General features: G+C 50.6%; 1 protein-coding gene across 2 annotated transcripts in view; it reads right to left on the reverse strand.

Moving 5' to 3' along the window:
• TBC1D8 (TBC1 domain family member 8) overlaps positions 1 to 24,273 on the reverse strand; it is a 123,669-nt gene that overhangs the window by 33,389 nt on the left and 66,007 nt on the right. For both annotated transcript variants that reach the window (XM_062209959.1, XM_062209960.1), the window contains exons 3-5: positions 17,995 to 18,113; positions 10,176 to 10,404; positions 6,895 to 7,135 (exon numbers count right to left, since the gene is read on the reverse strand). In XM_062209959.1, coding sequence (XP_062065943.1) covers positions 6,895 to 7,135; positions 10,176 to 10,404; positions 17,995 to 18,113 — 589 coding nt within the window. The remainder of the gene's footprint in view (positions 1 to 6,894; positions 7,136 to 10,175; positions 10,405 to 17,994; positions 18,114 to 24,273) is intronic.

The following is a 24,273-nucleotide window of genomic DNA, read 5'->3' on the forward strand; positions in this document are numbered from 1 at the left end:
CAACGTCCCCATTCCTCTTTCTGGGCTGTTCTCCGTGTCCCTCAAGACACCGGTCTCTTGCAAATTTGCCAGCCACAGACCAGAAACCTCAAGTATGAAGAAAATACAGCAATGAGGACTTTCTGAAGATCCGGGTTGCTTCCCTTCCCCTCTCCTCAAAACATGTCTTCCAAGTGCACCTTTAAATATGTGTGATGCACAGGATATTTAAAGTTCTGTCATGGCTGACATAGAGCACAGTGACTCCAGAGATGAAAAACCAGCTCCCTAGGAAGTTCAGCCTAAGACCATCCTGTCCTGTGGGTCCATCTTGCAGCAGGTGGTGGTTTTGATTCTAAATATATCAACTCCTTTTTCTGAGCAGCACAGAAAACAAGGTACACTTTTTTGTGTGTGTGCATCTTTGACCTCGCACTACTTTCTGAATGTCTCCACTTTTCAACGGACATGGGTCATGAGCCAACGTTCAAAAGGTGGCAGCTAACCAAGCACCCTAAGCCATAGCAGCAACACCTGTGACAGCCCAGCCAGGACCCACAGTGCCGGGGTGCCCAGGCCACGGCTGCAGGAGAGCGGAGACTGGCAGGGGGAGGTACTCCCAACCATCCCACGTAACACCTGCCGTCCCCGAGCCCGAGACTTTGTAGGGTGTATGGGTTGATCAGAACAGGGAGCAACATCAAGCTTGTTGAAGCTGAAATTAACAAGTGCAATTATGCATGACAACTGTGCAGAAAATTCTCAACTACATGCACACCATTCATAAAAACTCAGGTTTAATCCCTATAGCCCTGGACCCAAGAAACCTAGGGGCAGGTAGTTCTTTAATTCTTTCTTTGCAGGAAAATAAGACTCTTTTCTCAGATTAGTAAAGATGTATCAAAAACGGGTTTCCTCACCTCTCTTCCCCCATTGAACTTCTAGAGTGTGTTGGGGAAGAATACCATGGGAGGCCATACCCGTCAACACTCGCCGCATTGGGTCATTTGGTTTGCAGAGTTAAGCAGGTTTGGTTCCTAGCCAGGTCAGGGAGCAAGCCCTGAGGCACGGCTCCTGCCCCTACAGAGTAAGAGGGCAAACGCACTCCCCTGAGGTCAGCAGGCCTCACGAAGCAGCAGAGGCTTTTCAGTGGCTCTTGGTTCTGTGCCCACCCACACAGATCCATCCCCTACGCACCCGAACTCAGAAATGCCAAGCATTAGCCACCTACAAACGAGCAGATACCTAGGACTTGCACAGACGACATTTCTCAAGTGTGTGCTGAGTTACATCTTTTTTCTGTCACCCCCAAGAGACCTACGGGAGGGGTGGGGGTGACACTGGGGCCCTGCAGCCTGTGCAGAATGTATGTAGCCCAGGAGCACTCGGGAGACGGAACACGAGGCTCACCAGGTACGGCAGGCTCAGCTGGCACCCACGGCCCTTCAGTTCTGGAAAGCTCTCCACACCGAGTCCTTGACAAGGCAGGACTGAGCAAGGCAGGACATTCAGAAGCCCTGTCCACTCTCAAGACAGGGTGTGTCCTTGCCTTCACTGTCTTCCATCCGCCCTGCCCCAGAGCCCACCTGCCAACGACCCCCGCACATCCTGGGCGCTGCACGATTATAGAGGGCGAGACTCGGGCCTGCCCTTGCGAGGTGGGGGTTGTTAGGAGTACAGGAGCCCCCAGAGAGGTCTCATTTGGTCCCAGAGGATGCACAGACCCCGGGGCCGAGGCTGGAGTCAGGATGGAAGGCAGGCATTCCTAGTACCGGCAAGAGAGCGGCAGGAAAGGGCCTGGGGGCAGAGGGCATATTGGCAGGAAAGAGCCCAAGGGCCCTGTCTGCTGCAAAGCCCTATGGGGTGGGGCGTGGGGGGTGAAAATGGTTCAGAACTCCTGCGGAGGCCACCTGCCCCGCTGCAGCCACAGCTTACCCGCACAGAACAGCGGGGAGAACTTGCGGCACAGGCTCACCCTCCTTCCACTCCCTCCACTGCTGGAGCCGAGTTCTCCAGCATGTTCAGCCAAAGTAGATTTTCACTCAATTTAGGGAAGCCCTTCACCTCTCCAACCAACGAGCCCCACCCACAAAACACAACTGCCGCCTGCCCTTTGCTCAACCCCCACGTCCAACTTCAAGATGGAGATTTCTGTTGGGGAGCTTCAGGACCCACCCACCCAACCTATTCCCTGCCTCCGCCTCTCCCCCTCCGTCCTCCCTGGGCAGCCCCTGCCTGGCTGGACTCTGAGTAACACCCTGCTGACAATCCCTGTCCTAGGCCCCCACCCTGGACCATGCTGAAGCCAGGACTCCCAAGCCCTGCCAGCTCTCACTTGTCCCATCCCATCCACCCTCTCCCAGGGAGGCCCAAGCTGTGCGCTGCCCAAGTGCCTAAGTTCCCCTGGACTGACCACACATGCAGAGGTGACTAATGGGTAATCAGAGGACTCTGACCCCAAGGGCGCCCCAGCAAAGCCGTTATCTGGGAAGGGAACATGGATCAACCAAAGAGATCCGGAGAGGCATTCCTACACACTCGCCTGTGCCCCGAACCAGAGGAGACTGTTTGTCTCAGCTCTGAAAGCGAAGCTCTTGTGGCAGGGTGCCAGCTGGACTGAGTCATTACCTGTTTACCCTCGCAGGGCTACATCTCCATGGTAAAAGCTACACACGAGAACTAGCGTGGAGCGGGGAGGTAACGGTGAGCCTTTCACCGTGGGAGGAAGTGGTTGACAGCTGTGGGCCTGAGTCTGCTGTCTTGGGGGCCAGCCCTGGAGCACCCTGGAAGCTCAACTCCCAGGCAGCCCAAGGGCCCTGTGTGTCCTTCCCACTCCCTTATTTATTTGAAAGAGTTACAGAGAGAAAGAAGAGGCCGAGAGAGAAAGGTTTTCCATTCTTCTGGTTCACTCCCCAAATGACCGCAACGGCCAGAGCTGAGCTGAAGCCAGGAGCCAGGAGCTTCTTCCAGGTCTCCAACGTGGGTGCAGGGGCCCAAGGACTTGGGCCATCTTCTACTGCTTTCCCAGGCCATAGCAGAGAGCTGGATCGGAAGAGGAACAGCCGGGACTTGAACCAACGCTCATATGGGATGCCAGCACTGCAGGCTGGGGCTTTAACCCACTGCGCCACAGCTCCGGTCCCTCCCACTCCTTCTTAATAGCTCCCAGGGTGGAAAGAAGGGGAGAGTAGTCTTGTGGAAGGCCCCTGGAATTCTGGGATTCTGGGACGTCAATCAAAACATCAACATGATCACCTTTGTTCCTAGGCAGATGATTTTCCCCAGAAAGGTTTTAGGTGCTAAAAGTCTTCCACCTCCCTTTTCCTCACTGCTCCCCAGACCCCAAGCCCCAAACCCCACATCTGCACGTAGAGCATGCTGGAACATCCCTGCAAGTCTGTGCCCCCAGGGCTGTCCAACACACACAGTTTCCCCCCTCCGGTGTCCCTTCTTCAGAAAGGGGTGACGGGCACCCTTTGGTCTTGCCACAGAGTTGCCAAGTGATCAGAGGTGATTCAAAACTATGCGAAACTTGTTGGGATTTTACAAAATAAACAAATAAATCAAGAGTGTTTAGGATGACTACCCTACTTGGGAGGAAGCATGATCCGGTCACAATGGTTGCACCAGCAGGAAAGGATCTGAATTCTGAGTGCATGCGAACTATAAACAAGCTGCCGGCCGGCGCCGCGGCTCAACAGGCTAATCCTCCACCTGCGGTGCCGGCACACCGGGTTCTAGTCCCGGTTGGGGTGCCGGATTCTATCCCGGTTGCCCCTCTTCCAGGCCAGCTCTCTGCTGTGGCCAGGGAGTGCAGTGGAGGATGGCCCAAGTTCTTGGGCCCTGCACCCCATGGGAGACCAGGAGAAGCACCTGGCTCCTGGCTCCGGATCAGCGTGGTACACCAGCCACAGCGGCCATTGGAGGGTGAGCCAACAGAAAAGGAAGACCTTTCTCTCTGTCTCTCTCACTATCCACTCTGCCTGTCAAAAAATAAAAAATAAAAATAAAAAAAAAAACAAGCTGCCCTTCGGGGACCGCTCGTCAGACAGGTACACACTCCCCTGCGGCTGACAAGACAGTGCAGGTGTTTACGGAATAACTCGCTTTGCATTCTCAGCGAGCGCTAGACCACAAAGCTGTCAAGGAACTCGGCACAGGCTGAGTATCCCTTACCTGAGTGCTAGGACCAGGAGCTTTCACATTTTGAAGTTTTCCAGATTTTGGAATATTTGCATGGACGCTGCCAGTGGAGCATACCTAATCCGAAAGGTTCTGACATGCAAAACTTTGGGGTGTTGTTACTCAAGAAGTTTCAGGTTCGGGGGCGTTGCGGGGGTTTTCAAGTGAAGGCTTCTGGGCCGACAGTGCGTCATCGCGCCCTTGTATTAACAACTGAGGCCAAGAAAGGCATGGAGACGCTGCTGCTGGCCATGCAGAGTGTTCCCGATGCTGCCATGCTAAACCAACTCCCTAGCACGAGCCCAACACCTACGGTTAGTCTTTCTCTTTAGCCATTTAAAAAAAAAAAATCAAAAACAAAGCAAATAAGATCACTAAGATACATTTAAAAACTTTTACAAAATTAAACAAGCAGGGACAGGCTTTTGGTACAGACAGAAAGCCACTGCCTGCAGTGCCGGTATCCCACATGGGCGCCGGTTCGAGTCCCAGATGCTCTACTTCCAATCCAGCTCTCTGCTATGGCTTGGGGAAGCAGCGGAAGATGGCCCAAGTGCTTGGGCCCCTGCCACCCTTGTGGGAGACCTGGATGAATCTCAAGCCTTCTAGCTTTGACCTAGAGTCAGCCCTGGCTGTTGCATGCACTTGGGGAATGAATCAGCAGATGGAAGACCCCTGCCTTGTAACTCTTTCAAATAATATATATATATATATTTTTATTTGACAGGTAGAGTTATAGACAGTGAGAGAGAGAAAGGTCTTCCTTCCATTGGTTCACTCCCCAAATGTCTGCTACGGCCAGTACTGTGCCGATCCGAAGCCAGGAGCCAGGAGCTTCCTCCTGGTCTCCCATGCAGGTGCAGGGGCCCAAGGACCTGGGCCATCCTCCACTGCCCTCCCAGGCCACAGCGGAGAGCTGGACTGGAAGAGGAGCAACCAGGACCAGAACCCGGCGCCCATATGGAATGTCGGTGCCACAGGCGGAGGATTAACAAAATGAGCCACAGCGCTGGCCCCTCAAATAATTATTTTAAAAACTAAATGAGTAGTGGTTCTTAAAAGGAGAATTAACATATGATCCAGCAATTCCACTTCCGGGTATTCTCAAAAGAACTGGGAGGAAGGACTCAGAGACACCTGCAGACTCAATATTTGCATACTCAGTTAGCAGCATTATCCAGTCTCCCAAAGGTGCAGACAACTCCAGTGCGCCCCAACAGGTGAACGGATAAACACACCGTGCTATCAGTGCCCAACGGGGCATCCCTCAGCCTCCAAAAGGCAGGAAATTCTGACAGCCGTGCAACACGGGTGGGCCTTCAAGACCCTGTCCTGAGGAAAATAAGCCAGCTGTCAGAGGACAAGGACGGCATGATTCCACTTACAGGACGGAGGAGGACCGGTGAGATCCACAGACACCAGGTAGAACGGGGTCACCCAGGCCTGGGACAGGGTGTAGGGAGTCAGTGCTTAATGGATGTGCAGGTTCACTTAGGCAAGGCAAGAAGTCCAGGGGAGGGACGGCGCCGAGGGGCAACAAGGTCTCAAGGCCACTGTACACTGAAAGACGGTTAACATGCTAAATCTCACGTCACATGTGTGTACTTTAGCCCAGTAAGAATTGCTTTAGGACTAGCGATACTCAAGTTCTGTATTAACAGGGGACTCTGTCACTTCAGCGGCAAGATGCAGCCACGTCAGCCCTCCGTCCTCAAAGGATCCCTCTGTCTAACAGTTCACCTCCGACCTGGGGCTGCAACGACCCAGTCAGGAGCCACAAACCCAGAAATCAAAGGGAAGCTCAAACACCGTGGCTCAAACTTCAGATAAAAACAAAACACAGGGGCCAGCGCTGTAGCGTAATTGGGTAAAGCCACTGCCTCCAGTGCCGGCATCCCATGTAGGCGCCGGTTCAATTCCCGGCTGCTCCACTTCCGATCCGGCTCTCTGCTGTGGCCTGGGAAAGCAGTGGAAGATGGCCCAAGTCCTTGGGATCCTGCACCCACGTGGGAGACCAGAAAGAAGCTTCTGGCTCCTGGCTTCAGATTGGTGCAGCTCTGACTGTTGCAGCCAACTGGGGAGCGAACCAGCGGATGGAAGACTTCTCTCTCTCTCTGCCTCTCCTTCTCTCCCTGTGTAACTCTTTCAAACAAATAAATAAATCTTTAAAAAAACAAAAAAACAGCTGAATTTCCTGAAAGTAGCTAACAACTTGACCAACCATCTCCAAAGTCTTCATACTCACTATCAATTCACAGCAAATAAAGACTAAGACTGACTTAATACACCATTAGGCACATTTCACAGGACAAATGAGGACCCAAAGTCAGTCCAGCTGTCCTAAAGCTTTCTACAAAGGAACTGGACAGGGAGAGACAAAAACGCCTTGAAGCACAGGACGTAACAGATCTCCATCGTGAGGTTGCCCACACTTCACTTTTTAGAAGCCCTCTTCTTCAGCGATTTCAAAATCGACGTTCATAGAAGAGGTGACCGGGCTATAGAAACCCAAGTCGAGCACACAAGGCAGTGAGTCACGATGGTGTCTAATGATGGGATGTGTCACGATGAACTCTACAGGAGAGCCTGGGTTACTCTGCACAAGGACCTCTCAGCCTAGCACAACTGAGGTCGACACACATGCACGCAGGTGCAGGCTCTGCCCCCGCTGCAAGGTCGTACCCGACCCCTCCCCTGTGCGGCCGGGGGACTCTCGGGGAAGGAAGCCCTCACCTCTTGGTGACCTGGCTCGGCTCCTGCAGGTCCGGGTCCAGGTCAAAGACTTCGTTGTCCAGCAGCCTTCGGAGCGTCACGTCCGCCAGCTGCTCCATGATCTTGAACACCTCGTCCAGGTTCAAGAACATGGAGAAGTCCCGCTCCTTGTTCTGCGTGGTGATGCGGATGGTATCCGTCAGGAAGACATTGGACGTCCTCTCTAACTTCTGGATGTCAACCCAAGGGACAACGAGTTTAACTGCAAGAGAAAGGAGGAAAAAAATTTACATGTGCCAAAAAACGCGAGCCAAAGGTGAGCGAGTCGACAGAGGGCAGTCCCAAGCACTCTTCCTGCTGGAACACAAATGCCTTTTCTTTTCTTTTTTAAAGATTTATTTTATTTATTTGAAAGTCAGAGTTACAGAGAGAGAAGGAGAGGCAGAGAGAGAGGTCTTCCACCCGATGGTTCACTCCACAGTTGGCCGCAACAGCCAGAGCTGCGCCGATCCAAAGCCAGGAGGCCAGGAGCTTCTTCCGGGTCTCCCATGTGGGTGCAGGGGCCCAAGGACTTGGGCCATCTTCTACTGCTTTCCCAGGCCATAGCAGAGAGCTGGATCGGAAATGGAGCGGCTGGGTCTCGAACCGGAGCCCATATGGGACGCCGGCGCTTCAGGTCAGGGCGTTAGCCCGCTGTGCCACAGCACCGGCCCCCACAAATGCCTTTTCAAGACAGCAGGACAGAACACAGAAGCTGCTGATGAAAACACAGCTCATATCTTAAAGATTCAAGCGAGATCTCCCCAAGTCGCTGCCGACCACATACTTCCAAGAACACTGTTCAGGAACACCAAGTTAACATGGAAACTTGCTCAAGGACACCTGAACCTCGACATGTCCAAGTTTCCTAATTCATATAAAGCCTGGTTTCAAAAGCAACATTCGTAGCGCCAGCTATGGGGGATAAGGAATGCAAAATAAAATTATTCATGGCGCCAGTGCTGTGGTGCAGCAGGTTAAAGCCCTGGCCTGAAGCACCGGCATCCCATATGGGCGCTGGTTCTAGTCCCGGCTGCTTCTCTTCCCATCCAGCTCTCTGCTACGGCCTGGAAAAGCAACAGAAGATGGCCCAAGTCCTTGGGCCCCTGCACCCATGTGGGAGACCTGAAGAAGCTCCTGGCTCCTGGCTTCGCATTGGCGCTGCTCTGGCCATTGTGGCCACCTGGGGAGTGAACCAATGGATGGAAGATCTATCTATACCTCTTTCTGTAACTCTTTCAAATAAATAAAATAAATCTTTAAAAAAAAAAGAATTATTCATGATCTCCTGTAGAGCAATGGACTGCTCATGGAGCCCGTCAAATGATGATGCTCTGGTCTCTAAAGATGGAGCACAGGTAGTTTTTTTTTAGGAAATGCTAATGAGAGCTCTGTTCTCAGCAATGTTCCCAATGCAGTGGTACCAGCACGCTCTATAGACAGAACACGAAGCCTCCCAGCCGACTGGCTGGTTTTCCTGAGGAGACACCAGAAGAACTGATACAGACAAAGGCTATCGAGTCATAGGAAGCCTTTTTTCCAAATCTTACCTGAACACAATTCGGTTTAATGATGATCGTTAGTAAGTGTTAGAAAATAATTTCCTGGGGCTGGTGCTGTGGTATAGGAGGCTAGGACTCCGTCTGCAGTGCCAACATCCCATACAGGCACCGGTTTGTTTCCCGGCTGCTCCTCTTCTGATCCAGCTCTCTGTCTATGGCCTGGGAAAGCGGTGGAAGATGGTCCAAGGGCATGGGCCCCTGCACCTGCACGGAGGACCCAGAGGAGGCTCCTGGCTTCATATCAGCTCAGCTCCAGCCATCTGGGGAGCAAACCAGTGGATAGAAGACCTCTGTCTCTCCCTCTCTCTGTAACTCTGCCTCTCAAAATCTTAAAGATTTTTCCTTTTCAAATAAAGTAGGCAATGACGAAGTGTTTTCATTTCTGCCAAACTTGTAGAAACAAGCTACCCTGCAATGCTGTTTTCAAAGCTTCCACTTTCCAAGGCCACGTTTCTACGTCAGCTCAAGACTACACTTCTCCGGCTGCTTTCCGTGGCTTTCACGGCCAGTCTTTCCCTCTCACACACACAGCTCCCAAACGTTCACTTATCAAGCATCTACTTAGTGAAGAGGCCTGCATTTAAGAAGCTCATTCCAACAGGAAACACACACACAGCAACAGTTAAGTGACCACTGACCCGAGGGGACCCATATAGAAAACAGATATGGCATAAAATGTATGGGAGCCAGGAGAGGCTTCTTGGAAGTGACAAATCGCAGACTGGGTTTTGAAGGATGAACAGGAGTTTACAGGCAGACTAAATATGGGGAGAGGAAGGGAAGGCCGAGTCTTTCAGAACGGCCAGGGCTGGGTCAGAGCAGACTCCAGGGGAGGGGAGGGCTGTGCAAATAGGGTGTACGTCCTGGAGCCTCAGAGCCGAGGCTGGGGAGCTGGGAAGAGGATGGAGGATCACATGCAGGAAGCCGGCCCCTCCTTTACAGGAGCCCTTGCTACCGCTTCTACTTGAGATATAAATCATATTTGTAATCTACATCCTGTGCGATGATACATGTAACACACGCAACATCTGTTGACACGCAGCATGGGCACTCCAAACAGTAGTTGATTCTGGAAGAACTAAGGAGAATTTTTTCAACAGTGCCTCTTAAAAATTTGAGGGGTCAGCACCGTGGCGTAGCAGGTAAAGCCTCCACCTGCAGTGCCGGCATCCCATAAGGATGCCGGTTCAAGTCCTGGCTACTCCACTTCCAATCCAGCTCTCTGCTATGGCCTGGGAAAGCAGTGGAAGACGGCCCAAGTCCTTGGGATCCTGCACCTGCGTGGGAGACGCGGAAGAAGCTCCTGGCTTCGGATCAGCACAGCTCCAGCCACTGGGGCTGCAGTTGGGGAGTGAACCCTTCCTTCTTTCTGTGTGTCTTTCAAGTAAATAAATAAATGAAATGACCCACACAGAACTGTGCCTTGAGGCAGTAGCGAGAGACGAATTCTCCCCAGATCTAACCTGCGGGCGGGCGCAGCTATGTGGTTCAGTATCGTCATCTGCCCAAGTCGTTTGAAAACAAATCACGTTTCAACAGAAGGCCTCTCAAACCATACGTTAAGATCTTTAGTTGTCGAACATCCCACGCTCGGGGCTTTTATGGGGCGCAGTGCCAGGCATCTCGCGGGCTGCCCTTTCCTGGGGAGGACGCACCCCCGCCCGCCCCCGCCGGTGCCGGTGCCGGGTGAGCATCACTTACGCTCCTTGCCCAGGAAGGAGGAGTAGAAGCAGAGGTGGTTGATGCTGAGGTACAGCCAGCCTTGGCGGGGCACCCTGCCCTTCCAGCAGCAGCACGAGTAGAAGGTGACCAGCTTCTCGGCCTCGGGGAAGTTGAACCTGGCCTCGAACTTCACCAGCGCCTCGCGGAACTTCTCGGGCTCCTCCTCCTGCTCAGCGAGCCGGCTGCTGGTCTCCTCGGCAATCAGGGCCTGGCACACAGAATCCGGTGAGATGGGCAGGTCGGGGAGGAGGGGACGGGAAGCAGGAAGGACGGACACACACTGTCCCGAGGCTTCGGAGCTGCTTTGACCGAACACATGTGCTGCTGGACCGGAAGGGATGACAGCTGTCACCTGTCTGTGACGTCACCCAGAACCTTGACCACCACAGAAAAGGAGGGGCCGGGGCTCGACGAGCCGTCACAAGCTCTGAAAACCCGAGAACAAGCCTCTTACTCTGCCGCTACGCAGCCAGGAGGCTTCTGCAGAATCACTCCACTCCTAAGCCCCAGCTCCCAAATGCATTACTATCTTCTACATCCTCCCCATTCTTCTCTACAGGAACAGGAGGGCTGAGCGGGTTCAGCCACGGGACTCACTGCATCAGCCCTGAAGAGCTACCCAAGCGGGAGTCAACTGTCTGATTTAACGTCTTCCTCAGCAGGTTCAAGACCGTGGCATGGGGGCAAGTGTTTAGCGCAGGGTTAAGACTCTGCTTGGAACACTGGCGCCTGGTACAGCAGGTGTCAGCTCTTCGGCTAAGGTGCACCTGGGAGCTAGCAGGTGATGGCCCCAGTAGTTGGGTCCCTACCACCCACAAGGAAGACCTGGATTGGGTCCCCAGCTTTGGCTTTGGCCTGACCCAGAAACAGCTACTGCAGGCATTTGGGGGAGTGAACCATTGAACACAATACAATTAGAGGCCTACATACTTTGTAATCTGGGGTGGCAGAAGGGCCTAGAAAGGCAGGCTGTGGCCTCTTCCTAAGGGGTGACAACGTATCGCCAAGCCAGAGTTCCGATCCCCCATCCTAGAAAGGTCATTGCCAATTTTGTCACTCAAAGTACATCCTTGGTACCTCCACACGAGCAGCCCCTCAGGAACTCCAGGATCCTGGCCTCACACATGCCACTCAGCTTTGATAACAGCTCGCTCACTATGGTCTTTAATTTTTATTAGTGTTTTCCTTATTTCTGAATTACACATGTCTCAAGGAAAGTGTGTCCCTTAATAAATGGCAGTTTTGTGGGGGTGGGGCTTTGAAGCCTTTGCCCAACACAAAATATTTCAGAAATTAAAACTGGGGATTGGCATGACAGATAACAATGTCGGGGCAGGTGCTGTGGTGTAGCGACTCAAGCCACCTCATGGGACACGTTCATGCCACCTGGGAGAGCTGCTTCAAGTCCCGGACTCTGCTTCTGATCCAGTGTCCTGCTATTGCGCCTGGGAAAGTAGCAGATGATGGTTCAAATGGTTGGGTACCTGCCTCCCAGGTGGGAAACTGGGATGGAGTTCTGGGCTCCTGGCTTCAGCGTGGCACAGCTCTGTTTGTTACAGGCATTTGGGGAGGGATCTAAGAAAGGAAGCCTCTCCTATGTCATGCTGTCTTTCGTTCTAAAAAAATTTTAATAATGTCTACTAAACTGATCTTCCGTATATAAAGAGAATTGAAAATGAATCTTGATGTGAATGGAAGGGGAGAGGGAGCGGGAAGGGGAGGGTTGCGGGTGGGAGGGAAGTTATGGGAGGGGGGAAGCCATTGTAACCCATGAGCTGTACTTTGGAAATTTATATTCATTAAATAAAAGTTTAATAAATGAAAAAAAATTTAATAATGTCATTGAATGCAATTATTTTTTTCAGAAAAATCTAAAGGTTGGTGAAATGTTAAATGGTTTGAATTTTCATATTTTTCTTTAATTTTCCTAATTTTATGTAGCGTTATAAACAAAATCATTAAAGCTATAATTAAGAGGGGTTGACGCTGTGGAACAGTGGGTTAAAGCCCCGGTCTCCAGTGCCGGCATCCCATATGGGCGCCAGTTTGAGTCCTGGCTGTTCCACTTCCAATCCAGCTCTCTGCTGTGGCCTGGAAAAGCAGTAGAAGATGGCCCGAGTCCTTGGGCCCCTGCACCTGCGTGGGAGACCTGGAAGAAGCTTCTGACTCCTGGCTTCGGATCAGCGCAGCTCTGGCCATTTCAGTCATCTAGGGAGTGAACCAGTGGATGGAAGACCTTTCTTTCTCTCTCTGCATCTCTGCCTTTAGAATAAATCTTTTTAAAAGTTATAATTAAGAAAGATGAGCTTTTCCAATTTTATTTGAGACACAGAGGCAGATAGGGAGCTCTCAAACGCCAGGGATGTCCAGGGCTAAGCCAGGCGGAGGTCGAGTCTACTGGATGCGTCTCTTGCGTGGGGGCAGGAGAGATCCAGTTACTTGAGCCCTGGATGCTGCCTCCCGGGAGCACTCCAACGTGGGACACTGACACCTTGACTGCCATCTCTACGGCTAGCCCAACACACAACCCCAATAAACTTGTAAAGATGTGTCTGCTATACACTGAATGTAGACTTCTCCCTGTGCTCAGAGGGAGACGTGATGGGGTGTTCATAAAAGTCTACAGCAAAGGGGCGGAGCTGCTGACCTCATGGGGCTGGACATGGCCACAATGATGGACAGACTACTTTTTAATGTTTTAAAGAGAATAGATCCCACGTATTCCGTAGATACAGCTCTAAGATATCCATACTTTCCCCCCTTCTTCCCCTCCCCTTAATGTTGTCAATCACATACTTTCAATTTACTTTAAACTCACAGGCTCAACGCACCACTAACCATACTACTCAACGACCTCTGTGGATGCACAGACTTCTGACTTCTGTGGGCAATGGCCGATCCCAGGCACAGGTTGAAGCAGGAGGAGTCTGTCTGCTTACTTAAGCTTTAGAGAGTAGTCAGACAACATCCAGGGCATGCAGAGGAAAAGTCAACTCCCAGATCCTTAGGCTTTGGCCACAGGAAGGGGGAAGTCTCACCACTCCCGTGCTGCCAGGCAGAGCCCAGCAGGCCCCTCGCTGCCCAGAGCTATGCCTTCTCAGGACTTAAAAATGGAAACAAAGATTTAATTTGAAAGGCAGAGAGACAGAAAGACAGAGAGACAGACAGACAGACAGACAATCTCCCACCCACTGCTTCACTCCCCAAATGTCCACAACAACCAGGGCTGGTCCAGGCTGAAGCCAGGAGCCAAGAACTCAATTCACGTCTCCCACGTGGGTGATGGAAACCCAAACACTCGGTCTATCATCTGCTAACCTCCAGGGTGTGGTTCATCGGGAAGCTGCACTCAGAATTAGGACCAGACACAGGCTCTCCAATATTGGATGCAGGTATCCCGAGCGCTTTTTTTAAAAAAAGATTTATTCATCTGAAAGGCAGAAAGTTACAGAGGGGCAGAGGCAGAGGTGTCTTCCATCCGCTGGTTCACTCCCCAGATGGCCGCAATGGCCAGAGCTGTGCTGACCTGAAGCCAGGAGCTTCTTCCAGGTCTTCCACGCAGGTGCAGGGGCCCCAGGACTTGGGCCATCTTCTGCTGCTTTCCCAGGCCACAGCAGAGAGCTGGATTGGAAGTGGAGCAGCTGGGATTCGAACCAGCGCCCATATGGGATGCCGGCACTGCAGGCGGTGGCTTTACCTGCTACGCCACAGTGCTGGCCCCTGCAGAGCACTTTCTTAAGTGCTGCACCAAATGCCTGCCCCTCCTCGGGATTGTTTAAAGGGAATTTCAAGGCCGGTGCTGTGGCTCAACAGGCTAATCTTCCGCCTAGCGGCGCCGGCACACCAGGTTCTAGTCCCGGTTGGGGCGCCAGATTCTGTCCCGGTTGCCCCTCTTCCAGGCCAGCTCTCTGCTGTGGCCAGGGAGTGCAGTGGAGGATGGCCCAAGTGCTTGGGTCCTGCACCCCATGGGAGACCAGGAGAAGCAACTGGCTCCTGGCTTCGGATCAGCGCGGTGCGCCAGCCGCAGCGTGTCAGCCACAGCGGCCATTGGAGGGTGAACCAATGGCAAAAGGAAGACTTTTCTCTCTGTCTCTCTCACTGTCCACTCTGCCTGTCAAAAAAAAAAAAAGTAAAAAAAAAAAAAAAAAAGGAATTTCAGAAAAAGTGTCAGAAGTCAATCTGTCACCCCAAAATATGCTCCCTTATTTGGACCCAATAACAATTAAGAAGTAGACATCAGAAATGCTTTCTGTCCCCTCCCTTCCCCCGGCCCCTGCCTTAGGCCACAGCCAGACACAGTTCTCCTGTGAACAAGTGCCATTCCCTCTCCTGTACCAGGAGGAAGCCCTAGACTCTTAGAGACACCACTGCAGGGAATTCACCTAAGAAACCTTACTGCAGCACCCGAGGTGGGCATCTGGCCCAGTAGCTGAAGATCCTCGCCTTCCACACTCAAGTGCCTGGGTTCAATACCCAGCTCTGGCTCTCGACTCCAGCTTCCTGCTAGTGTGGACGCTGTGAAGCAGCAGGTGATGGCTCAAGTGACTCAGTTCCTACCCCGCTGTGGGAGACACAAACGGAGTCCCTGGCTCCCAACTGGGGGCCACTGTGTGCATCTGGGGAGTAAATGGAGCATGCACTCTGTCTCTCTCCCTCTTAACATTTTTCTAATAAAATAAGAGCTCATTATGTTAGCTACCCAACTGCTGCTCTTGTTATAAATAAAATTTAAAAAGACACCTGTGCTCCGTTCATCTTTCCACAGTTTGCTGCCACACACCCTTCCTGTGTTGTCACTTCTCTTTCAATTTTTTGTTCTCTCTTCAAGATGCTTTAGAAGCAGCACTTGACCCAGGAGTTACGATGCCACCTGGGACACGTGCATCCCTGTCGGAGTGCTGGGTTCAAGTCCCAGCCCTGCTTCCCATTCCAGCTTCCTGCTGATCCACGTCTTGGGAGGCAGATGGCTCCCTTTTAGGCTGCCCATGGTTGAGTCCCTGCCTTCTACACGGGAGACCCAGACTGAGTTCCAGGCTCCTGGCTTCTGCTGGTGTGGACATCTGGGGAGTAAACCAGCTGATGGACGCTCTCTCTTGCTTCAAACACAATGAAGAGTACAATGTAAACACATACTTCATTTTTATATAAACGCATAGTATCTATTACTCCATCGATGATACTAGAGCAATATAAATCGCAGGCACTGTGGTATAGCGAGTTAAGCCACTGCTGGGATGCCCACATGCCCCATCAGAGTGCTTGGGATCAAGTTCTACCTCTGCTTCCAACACAGCTTCCTGCTATGCACTTGGGAGGCAGTAGGAAACGGCTCAAGTGTACGAGTCTCTGCCACGGGCTCATGGCTTCGGCCAGGCCCGGCCCCAGCAGTTGTGAGCGTTGGGGGAGAGAACCACGGGATGGAAGATCTACGTGAACCACGGGAAGGAAGATCTACGTGGGTCTGCTGCTTTGCCTTTCAGGTAAACATGTTTTAAAAAATAAAGCGTTGGGGTCGGCACTGTGGCATAATGGGTTAAGCTGCTGCCTGCAGTGCCAGCATCCCGTATGGGCGCTGGTTCAAGTCCTGGCTGTGCCATTTCCAATCCAGCTACCTGCTAAGGCACCTGGGAAAGCAGCAGAGGATGACCCAAGTGCCTGGGCCCCTGCCATCCATGTGGGAGACCCGGAAGAAGCTCCTGGCTCTGACCCAGCCCTGGTCATCCCAGCCACTTAGGGAATGAACCAGCATATGGAATCTCTCTTTTCCTGCCACCCCAGAATTCTGCCTTTCAAATAAATGTTTTAAAGAATCTTTTAAAACATACTGCCTTAAAATACATAAACACTTACATTATATAATATACATAATATATTATATATTAATATATAATATATATATGCCCAAGTTTTAAACTCCCTTTTATGTTGCTCATTACAGAATTTCTTCCACCTACATGCATGTTACAAGCATTAAAATAAACTGCCTTCTTCTTGTTCATCTGCTTTTTGTCAGTTTAACTTCCAGGGCCCCAGCCCTGAAAAAGTGTCTCTCCCATCTCTGACAGGAGCCTTTCCAAGATGGCTGCAGCGGGAGTGACTGCTCCCCTCTAGAGAAACGTACCAGAGACCCACTGCAACCCCCCGCCCCCAAGCACAGAAGCCAAGTGTGCAACGTCTCCATGGAAGAGGCACTTCTGCAGCCACACCCCAGTGTGACCTGACCCAAGGACCACAACCACGGTCAGCCTTGGGGGTGACCCAAGAGCCAGCTGCAAGCCCCCCACAAGGTAACAGGCAGAGGACACCAGCTGACGCCGCCAACTGGCTGGACTGCGTCAGCCTTCGCTTCTCAGCTGATCCTGCAAGTACCTTGCAGTCCCCAAAGGGAAAGACGCTTCGCTTCTCTTTTGTTCTTCGACAGTCCAGAATTCCCTGACACCTTTTACTAAAAGCTATAGCACTTCACACATCAGAAAGCCAAGCTTTCTGAAAAAAATAAATAAATAAACAAAATCGATGGTCTGGGATGTTTTACCCTGAGGGGGAAAAACTCTCTCAGGCCGATGTGCTAAGGTGGCTAATGAGAGTGTTGAATGCAGCGTGAAAAACCCTGCTCCCTGGAGAGGGTTTCAAAGCACAGTTACCCACGTTACTGCAATGAGACAAGTTACAGAACCCTGTAGCCCCAATATATCCCTCTCCCTACTTATCAAGACTTAACTGGCTCTATGCCATGTAATTTACATATTTTAAGAATAAACACCCACTTTCCTGAAGATGAGGAATGTGCTAGGCCCAGCAAAATAGTGGCGTAGGTTATCAAAGCTGCACTGCAACAAAGCTAGGAGTAACCAATGTAAGGATATTCTAGACAAAAGGTCTTCAGTGAGGTCAAGGATAATAAGAACTATGCCTAGGAATGATGCTCTTTTGATTTTTCATTTTTCAAAATATTTGCTTATTGGAAAGGTAGAATTACAGAGATGGGGAGAGATGGAGAGGTCTTCCATCCACTGGTTCACGCCCCAGATGGCCACAACACTGGAGCTAGGCCAGGCAGGAGCTTCATCCGAGTCTCCCAACTGGGTGGCAGGGGCACAGGCACTTAGAGCATCTCCCGCTGCTTCTCCCAGGCCAATAGCAAGGAGCTGGGTTGGAAGTGGAGCAGCCAGGACTCAAACCAGTGCCCACGTAGGATGCCAATGTCACAGGAGGTGGCTTCATCTGCTATGCCACAACATCAGCCCCAGGACTGATGTTATTTTTAAATTTCAGGTGTGTTTTGTTGAACTGACTATGTAAGTTCTGACAAGTTGAAATTATTTGGTCTTACATATTAGGCCAAAAAACAAAACAAAACAAAAAATCAGCCAGAGTGGAAAAATTGGTCAGAATCCTGCCACGTTCAGTGCCCTAGGAAGCAATCAGAAAGATGGGGAGGGGCTGACACTGAGGTGTAGTGGGTAAAGCCACCACCTGCAGTGCCAGCATCCCATATGGGTGCAGGTTTGAGACCCAGCTGCTCCACTTCCCATCCAGCTCTCTGCTATGGCCTGGGAAAGCAGTAGAAGATGGTCCAAGTCTTGGGCCCCTGCACCCATGTGGGAGACTTGAAGCCCCCTGGCTTTGGATCGATGCAGCTCCAGCCGTCACAGCCATCTGGGGAGTGAACCAGCAGATAGAAGACCTCTCTCTCTCTCTCTCTCTCTCTCTCTCTTTCTGTAAATCTGCCTTTCAAATAAATAAATAAAAACAAAGACAGGGAAACGGGGAGAAATATGAAAATCAAGGACCCTACCTTGACTTTACCTTTCACGAAACTGGCAATGTCGTCTTTATTATCAAAGACAGACAGTGTGTGCAGGAGGTTCTGCTCCAGCCAGTCCCAGTGCTGGTTGATTTCCTCTAATGTTGCACCTGCAATAGAAGAGGAAAGAACAGCGATTTAAAACTCAACATAATTCTGAGAGCAGGAACTCCTTTCCCAAACATCCCGTACCTCTGCGTCACAGTTATTAATGCTTCTTGGGCTCTCGCACTGTGGGACTCAGCCCGCCAGCTGAGAGGCAGGTGCCGTCCGCTGGAGCTGTGGTCTCTCCTGCCACAGCACTGGCATTTGCAAGCACCAGTCTCACTCCCATGGGATGGGCTGGGTGACCAGCACAGTCACCCTTGGGATTGTCTGGTGACCCAACTGCCCACCTTGTTAAGGCATGGGAGCCTGACCTCCTGCACACCAGCGACAGAAACATTCGCAGTCCCAGAGCTCGGCCAGCATGGACTAAGCCCAAGGAGTGGACCGGTTTTGAATAGTCTAGCATGGAGGTTCCAAGCCCAAGTTCACAGAAGACGAGCCTCTTGCAAAGGCTCCCCGGCTGCCCCAAGGTTTGCCACACCCAACAGGCAGCCTTGGTGGCAACAGGCAGCCTTCCACACAAACAAGAGCCTGGCAAACTTACAGGTTTCCAGATTTATACCTTATATCACGTACAGCACTATCCCTTAAAAACCTATGAGACAGTTTTATGGTATATGTTAAACACACAAAAGCAGTAAGTCATATACAGTAAGTTAAAGGCAATTAAAAACACATTCGCTGTATTCTGGATGCATTCAGCAACACCATTAGTAAGAAGCTTAGTTGCTTTAGCTGTATTTCCTCCCTAGGAACCTCCTAGCCATGCCACTGGACAACGGGTACTTCACCCCAGGGAGTGTGCCCGCATCTAGCAAAGGACCCAACACAGCAGATGCTTGGCAAGGACTATGGACTTGGAGGAAGTTCAGTCCCGGGCAAGAAAAGGCCCAGTGTATCACGTGCACCTGGTGTGGCGGATCCCCAAGTAGGAAGCAAGAGATCCTCTAACAGACAACAGCGCAGAATCGCCTGGGCTCTGAGAGGGGCCCCACAGCCACCCGAGCCACAGAGCGCCTACGAAAGTCAGACAGCCTTGTGATCAAACTGAACTCGCTCTCATCTGCGGCCTCCCTCTCCTGGAGTAGTTCGTGCCCGCAGCTTTTAGATCCAGAGCCTCCCCCATGCAAAAACCCAAGGTGCTCCGCCATCTGAACGTGAGGTTCAACACTGCGCCACATCTGACCTGACAGCTCAACATACACCTTGTCTTATGCACGCTATTTAAAATACTCTGTGAGACAGCCTGCAGGCTATGGAAGGGGTATGTGAAACACAGGCTTATATTCCAGAATCCAGAGGTTCTCAAACACGGCTGAGAGACAACCTAAATGCCATCCGAGTGCCCAAGGGTCCACTCGAGATCCAGACTTGGTTCTGAGTAGGCACAAATAGGAGGGAGAGGACTCACATTTGTGGTTTGAATCTGTTCCAGGCTCTGTCCCACTGATCTGTGATGAAGACTGAACACATAACAGAAGGCTCAAACACTTACCCAAGGTCTTAGGTCAAATGCCGGGCAAACCAGGATATCAACTCATTCTCTACAGCCCTCAAGTACCCTGGGGTCTGCCCACAATCAGCTACGTTTGCATCTCTGCTTATCACCGACAGAATTCTTAGGGGCAGCACTTACTATGGCTGGACCACGAAGGCCCCACTTTGTGCTTGCACTTGAATGAGCGCACTCTCTCCCCTCCACAATCCCCAGGATGTGGCTAAGTTTTTCATTTATGCTGCTATTCCACCTTATAGGTCAAACACGCTTAACTACGCGTGTCTTCCTCCACTGATAACTTTAAGGCAACATGGATAAAATTAAAACCAAGCTCCAACACGATATAACATTGTGGAATTAAGGCTTGAGACAAAGTCATCAAAAAATGTCTTTTTTTTTTTTTTTTTAAAGAGTTTGTCTACTGGGAAGGAGCTTACGATAGGGAAAGATAATTCCAAAATAAAAATTAAGCCCATGCTTTGAAAGCGAAAATAAACACACAATCTGTCACTGAGCCAAAGTTAGATTTTAGGACGACCTGCTCCGGAACAGAAGACATAGCTGTGTGCCTCTCCCAGCAAAGACAATCAATATGATGAAACTTTTCCACCCTGCCGTCTTCTACGTATTTCCTACTAAGGTTGCCAAATGGCAGGGAAATTTTCCAAACTATCATTTCCTCTGCAGGGAAGCCTTATGATGGGCTTCACAAATACCATCCATCAAGGCAACTGCACATCCGTGACCTCAGAAGACTAGAAAGGAAACTCACTCAATGCATGTCACTCATCACAACTCGGAACCTACACGGTAGCAGAGTTTTTCAAATTATGTGAGGTAGCAGACCACCTGAAAACAGCTTTTTACAGAAAGAAATGGTGAGATAGAAAATGGAAGACAGGCTACCTGGTAAGGCAAACTACTGCTTACCGTGTGTTAACTGCTGGAGTTACAGACAAGTGAACGTATCACGCATCTCTGTACTTTATGGCCAAAAGGAGGTCACTGCATTGTGGACACACAAATGGTGTAAACAGATGAGAAAGCGAGTGAGCGACTGCCCTGTTGTGTGAGGGGCCCTTCAACATGTCCACAGAACATGAGAAACCATGTGGATTTCAACACTTTTTTAAACACACCAAAATAAGCTACTTTTAATTCCATCTTTCATGAGCTTTTTGATATAACCTCAGAAAAATAAAAAGCCTACAAATGAACACGACAGAAATGCTTCCACCTCTTCTGCTGAGGCCCTTCCAAAACTAAGACAGGGAGCTGTTGTTACAACCTGAATGGTGCCCCCCCGCCCCCCCCCCCCAAAAAAAAAACCACCCTCGTTGAAACCTTAATTCCTAAGGCATTTGGAGATGAGGGTTTCTAAGGAGGGAATTAAGGTTAAGTGAGGTCATGAGTGGGACCCTTAATCCAACAGGACTGGTGTCCTTATAACAAGAGGAGCCACCAGGGGTGCAGAATACAAACAGAAGGCCAGGTAAGGACAGACAGGCCTCCTCAGAAACCATCCCTGTCGGCACCCTGACCTTGAACTTGCAGCCCCTACAATGGTGAGAAAATAAATGTCTGCTGTTCAGGTCCCCCAGTCTGTGGTGGTGTGATAGCTGGAGCTGACTAATAAAGCTGTCTAAAGCCCAAGTTCATTGCAGTACTGTGGACTGGAACCCAAGTCCCACTAGCAAGATTATGCTTTATTAGGGCCCTTAACTTCGCAGAAAAAGACTTTCATTTTCTAAGAATATTAAGATCCAATGAGGGTACAGGAAATCAGACTTACAGATGTTATACTAGAAATATTAACCAAGACGGCAAAACCAATTGCGTGGATTTGCGAGTAACCAAGCTCTACGCTCGAACACCCAGAGGGGCTGGCAGAGGGCATTTGCTGGGTGCCTAGCATGGGTCAGCAGCTCATTGGGTATGCCAGAGACTTAGCATCATTTATCCTTCTATAGATATCACGAGGTGGGAAGGCATTATCTCCACGTTGAAGGCAGGAACGAGAAAGTGCATAGCGGAGTTGGCTCCGAAGCCCACTGACGGGACTCCAAGAGCCTTGCTTTGCCGACACCATCATGGATGGGGAAAGAGCCCAGCGGCTGAGTCACACCGAAATTCACATTCAGTCTTCATTCCCCTGGGCCTTCCCCAGAGTACTTTCAGGAAATAAAACAAGCATCTCATTGTCTGCACCTACAGCCACAAATAACCTGAAGCAAGCTTCTGTTTGCTCTCTGCATAGTAGCCAACTGGATACAGGGGCTTCTCCAGCAACCCCAGCGCCAATTTACAAGGAAACAGGCATTCTGTGTGCACAGCTCACATCTGCGCCTCCCAAACAGCAAGACATTTCTCTACCGGCCACAGAAACCATCCCCTGTGAGCACGTCACGCGATGACCAGCGGCTAGCGCAGACTCTCACCGTCAGGGAAGTGTTACTCCCAAATTTCACTCTTAGCCGCAGATGCTAAGAACCCAAATAAAAATTACAGATGTGGGAGGGAGAAGACGAGAGCCAAGAGCCCTCAGGTTTCAGGAGCCTTGCATTCTTTAAGGGGGTACTTGGACATCCAAGCTGTAAGGATAAAGCAGGATCTTTACAGAAACATTCCAAACAGGCTTTGTCTAGGACGACTTTGCCCAACTATAAGATACGTTTTGGAATTATCGTATTTTCAACTTAAAACACATTTAATTGGGATATAACCACATCATAATTTGAGGGATAGCTGTACTTGAAGAAAACATAGGTGAATTCCTCTATAAGTTAGAAATGGGGGGGGGTGGGGCGTGGTGCTGTGGTGCAGCAGGTTAACGCCCCGGCCTGAGGCACCGGCATCCCTTATGGGTGCCGGTTCTAGTCCCGGCTGCTCCTCTTGCAATCCAGCTCTCTGCTGGGGCCTGGGATAGCAGTAGAGAATGGCCTGGGTCCTTGGGCCCCTGCACCGGCATGGGAGACCCGAGGGAGACTCCTGGCTACTGGCTTCGGGTCAGCGCAGCTCTGGCCGTTGCAGCTATCTGGGGAGGGAAGCATTGGATGGAAGACATCTTTCTCTGCCTCTGCCTCTCTGTAACTCTGCCTTTCAAATAAATAAATAAATCTTTTTTTTTTTTTTTTTGACAGGCAGAGTGGATAGGGAGAGAGAGACAGAGAGAAAGGTCTTCCTTTTTGCCGTTGGTTCACCCTCCAATGGCCACTGCGGCCAGCACATCTCACTGATCCGAAGGCAGGAGCCAGGTGCTTCTCCCGGTCTCCCAGGCGGGTGCAGGGCCCAAGCACTTGGGCCATCCTCCACTGCACTCCCGGGCCACAGCAGAGAGCTGGCCTGGAAGAGGGGCAACCGGGACAGAATCCGGTGCCCCGACCGCGACTAGAACCCGGTGTGCCGGCGCCGCAAGGTGGAGGATTAGCCTGTTGAGCCACGGCACCGGCCAAAATAAATAAATCTTTAAAAAAATTTGGAAAGCCCTCCCCATTCAGGACTCAAAATGAAAAACTATTAAAGATTAACAAATCCTACTACTTTGAATAAAAACATGTGGTAAAACACACCAAAGGCAAAGCCACCGAAGAATATTTTTTAGTTCATTTCTCAGGTAAAGGACTAACACTCCTAATAGGGTGTCTAAAAGTTTAAAGAAAAAAAAAAATCATCCAATGGAACACTAGGCAAATAATATGAACACAGTTTCTGTAAATAGCCCTTAAACACAAACGATGCTAACTTCCTCATAAATAAAAAGGAATGCAAACTAAAACAATGTGCACACATCATGTCTCACCTACCAGGTTGGCAAATAACCAACAGTGTGACGTCTGATGACAAGTCTACGGAAAAGTAGGGGCCTTCACACCCTGCTGATGGGAATTTAAGTGATACGCCCCCCGGGAGGAGGATGGGGAAGTTAGCACTATCCAATCAGCCTTTCACACTCACAGCCCCTCCACCCGCAACTTACTTCTAGGAATCCATGCCGAAGAGTCAGCGGTAAAAGGGGGAAGAAATGACTTCCATAAGAAGATACCTAGTGGGGCATTACTTATCAGGGTAACGACTAAACGTAATGCAAACGTGCAGCCGGATGCACTGTGGTCCTTGTGTGCAGTAAGAGGGTAACAGCATGTTGGAACGGCTGTGACCAAACAGGAAGTAACAAATGCAGGCAAGGATATGGGGAATGAGGGAGCTCCTACACGCTGCTGGGGGGAATGTAAATTAGTACAGCCATATGAGAAGGGTATGGAGATTAGTGCAGCCACAAATTATGGAGATTTCTTTAAAGACTATGAATAGAACTGCCATGTGACCCAGAAATCCCACTACTGGGTACTTATCCAAAGGACAGGAGCTCACCACATCTAAGAGACACCTGCTCCACCATGTTTATTTGCAGCACTGTTCACAACGACCGAGATATGGACCCAACCAAGGTGCACACCCTCAGATGATCAGATCAAGAAAATGAGGTCTGTATGTACAGAATGGAATACTATTCGGCCATAAAAAAGCGAAATCCTGTCAGCAAAAATGGAAGGGCCTACATTAAATGGAGTAAGTTAGGCACGGAAAGGCAAATGCTGCATTTTCTCCCTCATGTGGGAGCTTAGGAAAATCGCAATCTGAACAGAGTGGTGATTAGCAGAAGC

Source organism: Lepus europaeus, chromosome 13 (assembly GCF_033115175.1).
Source record: "Lepus europaeus isolate LE1 chromosome 13, mLepTim1.pri, whole genome shotgun sequence".
NCBI lineage: Eukaryota > Metazoa > Chordata > Mammalia > Lagomorpha > Leporidae > Lepus > Lepus europaeus.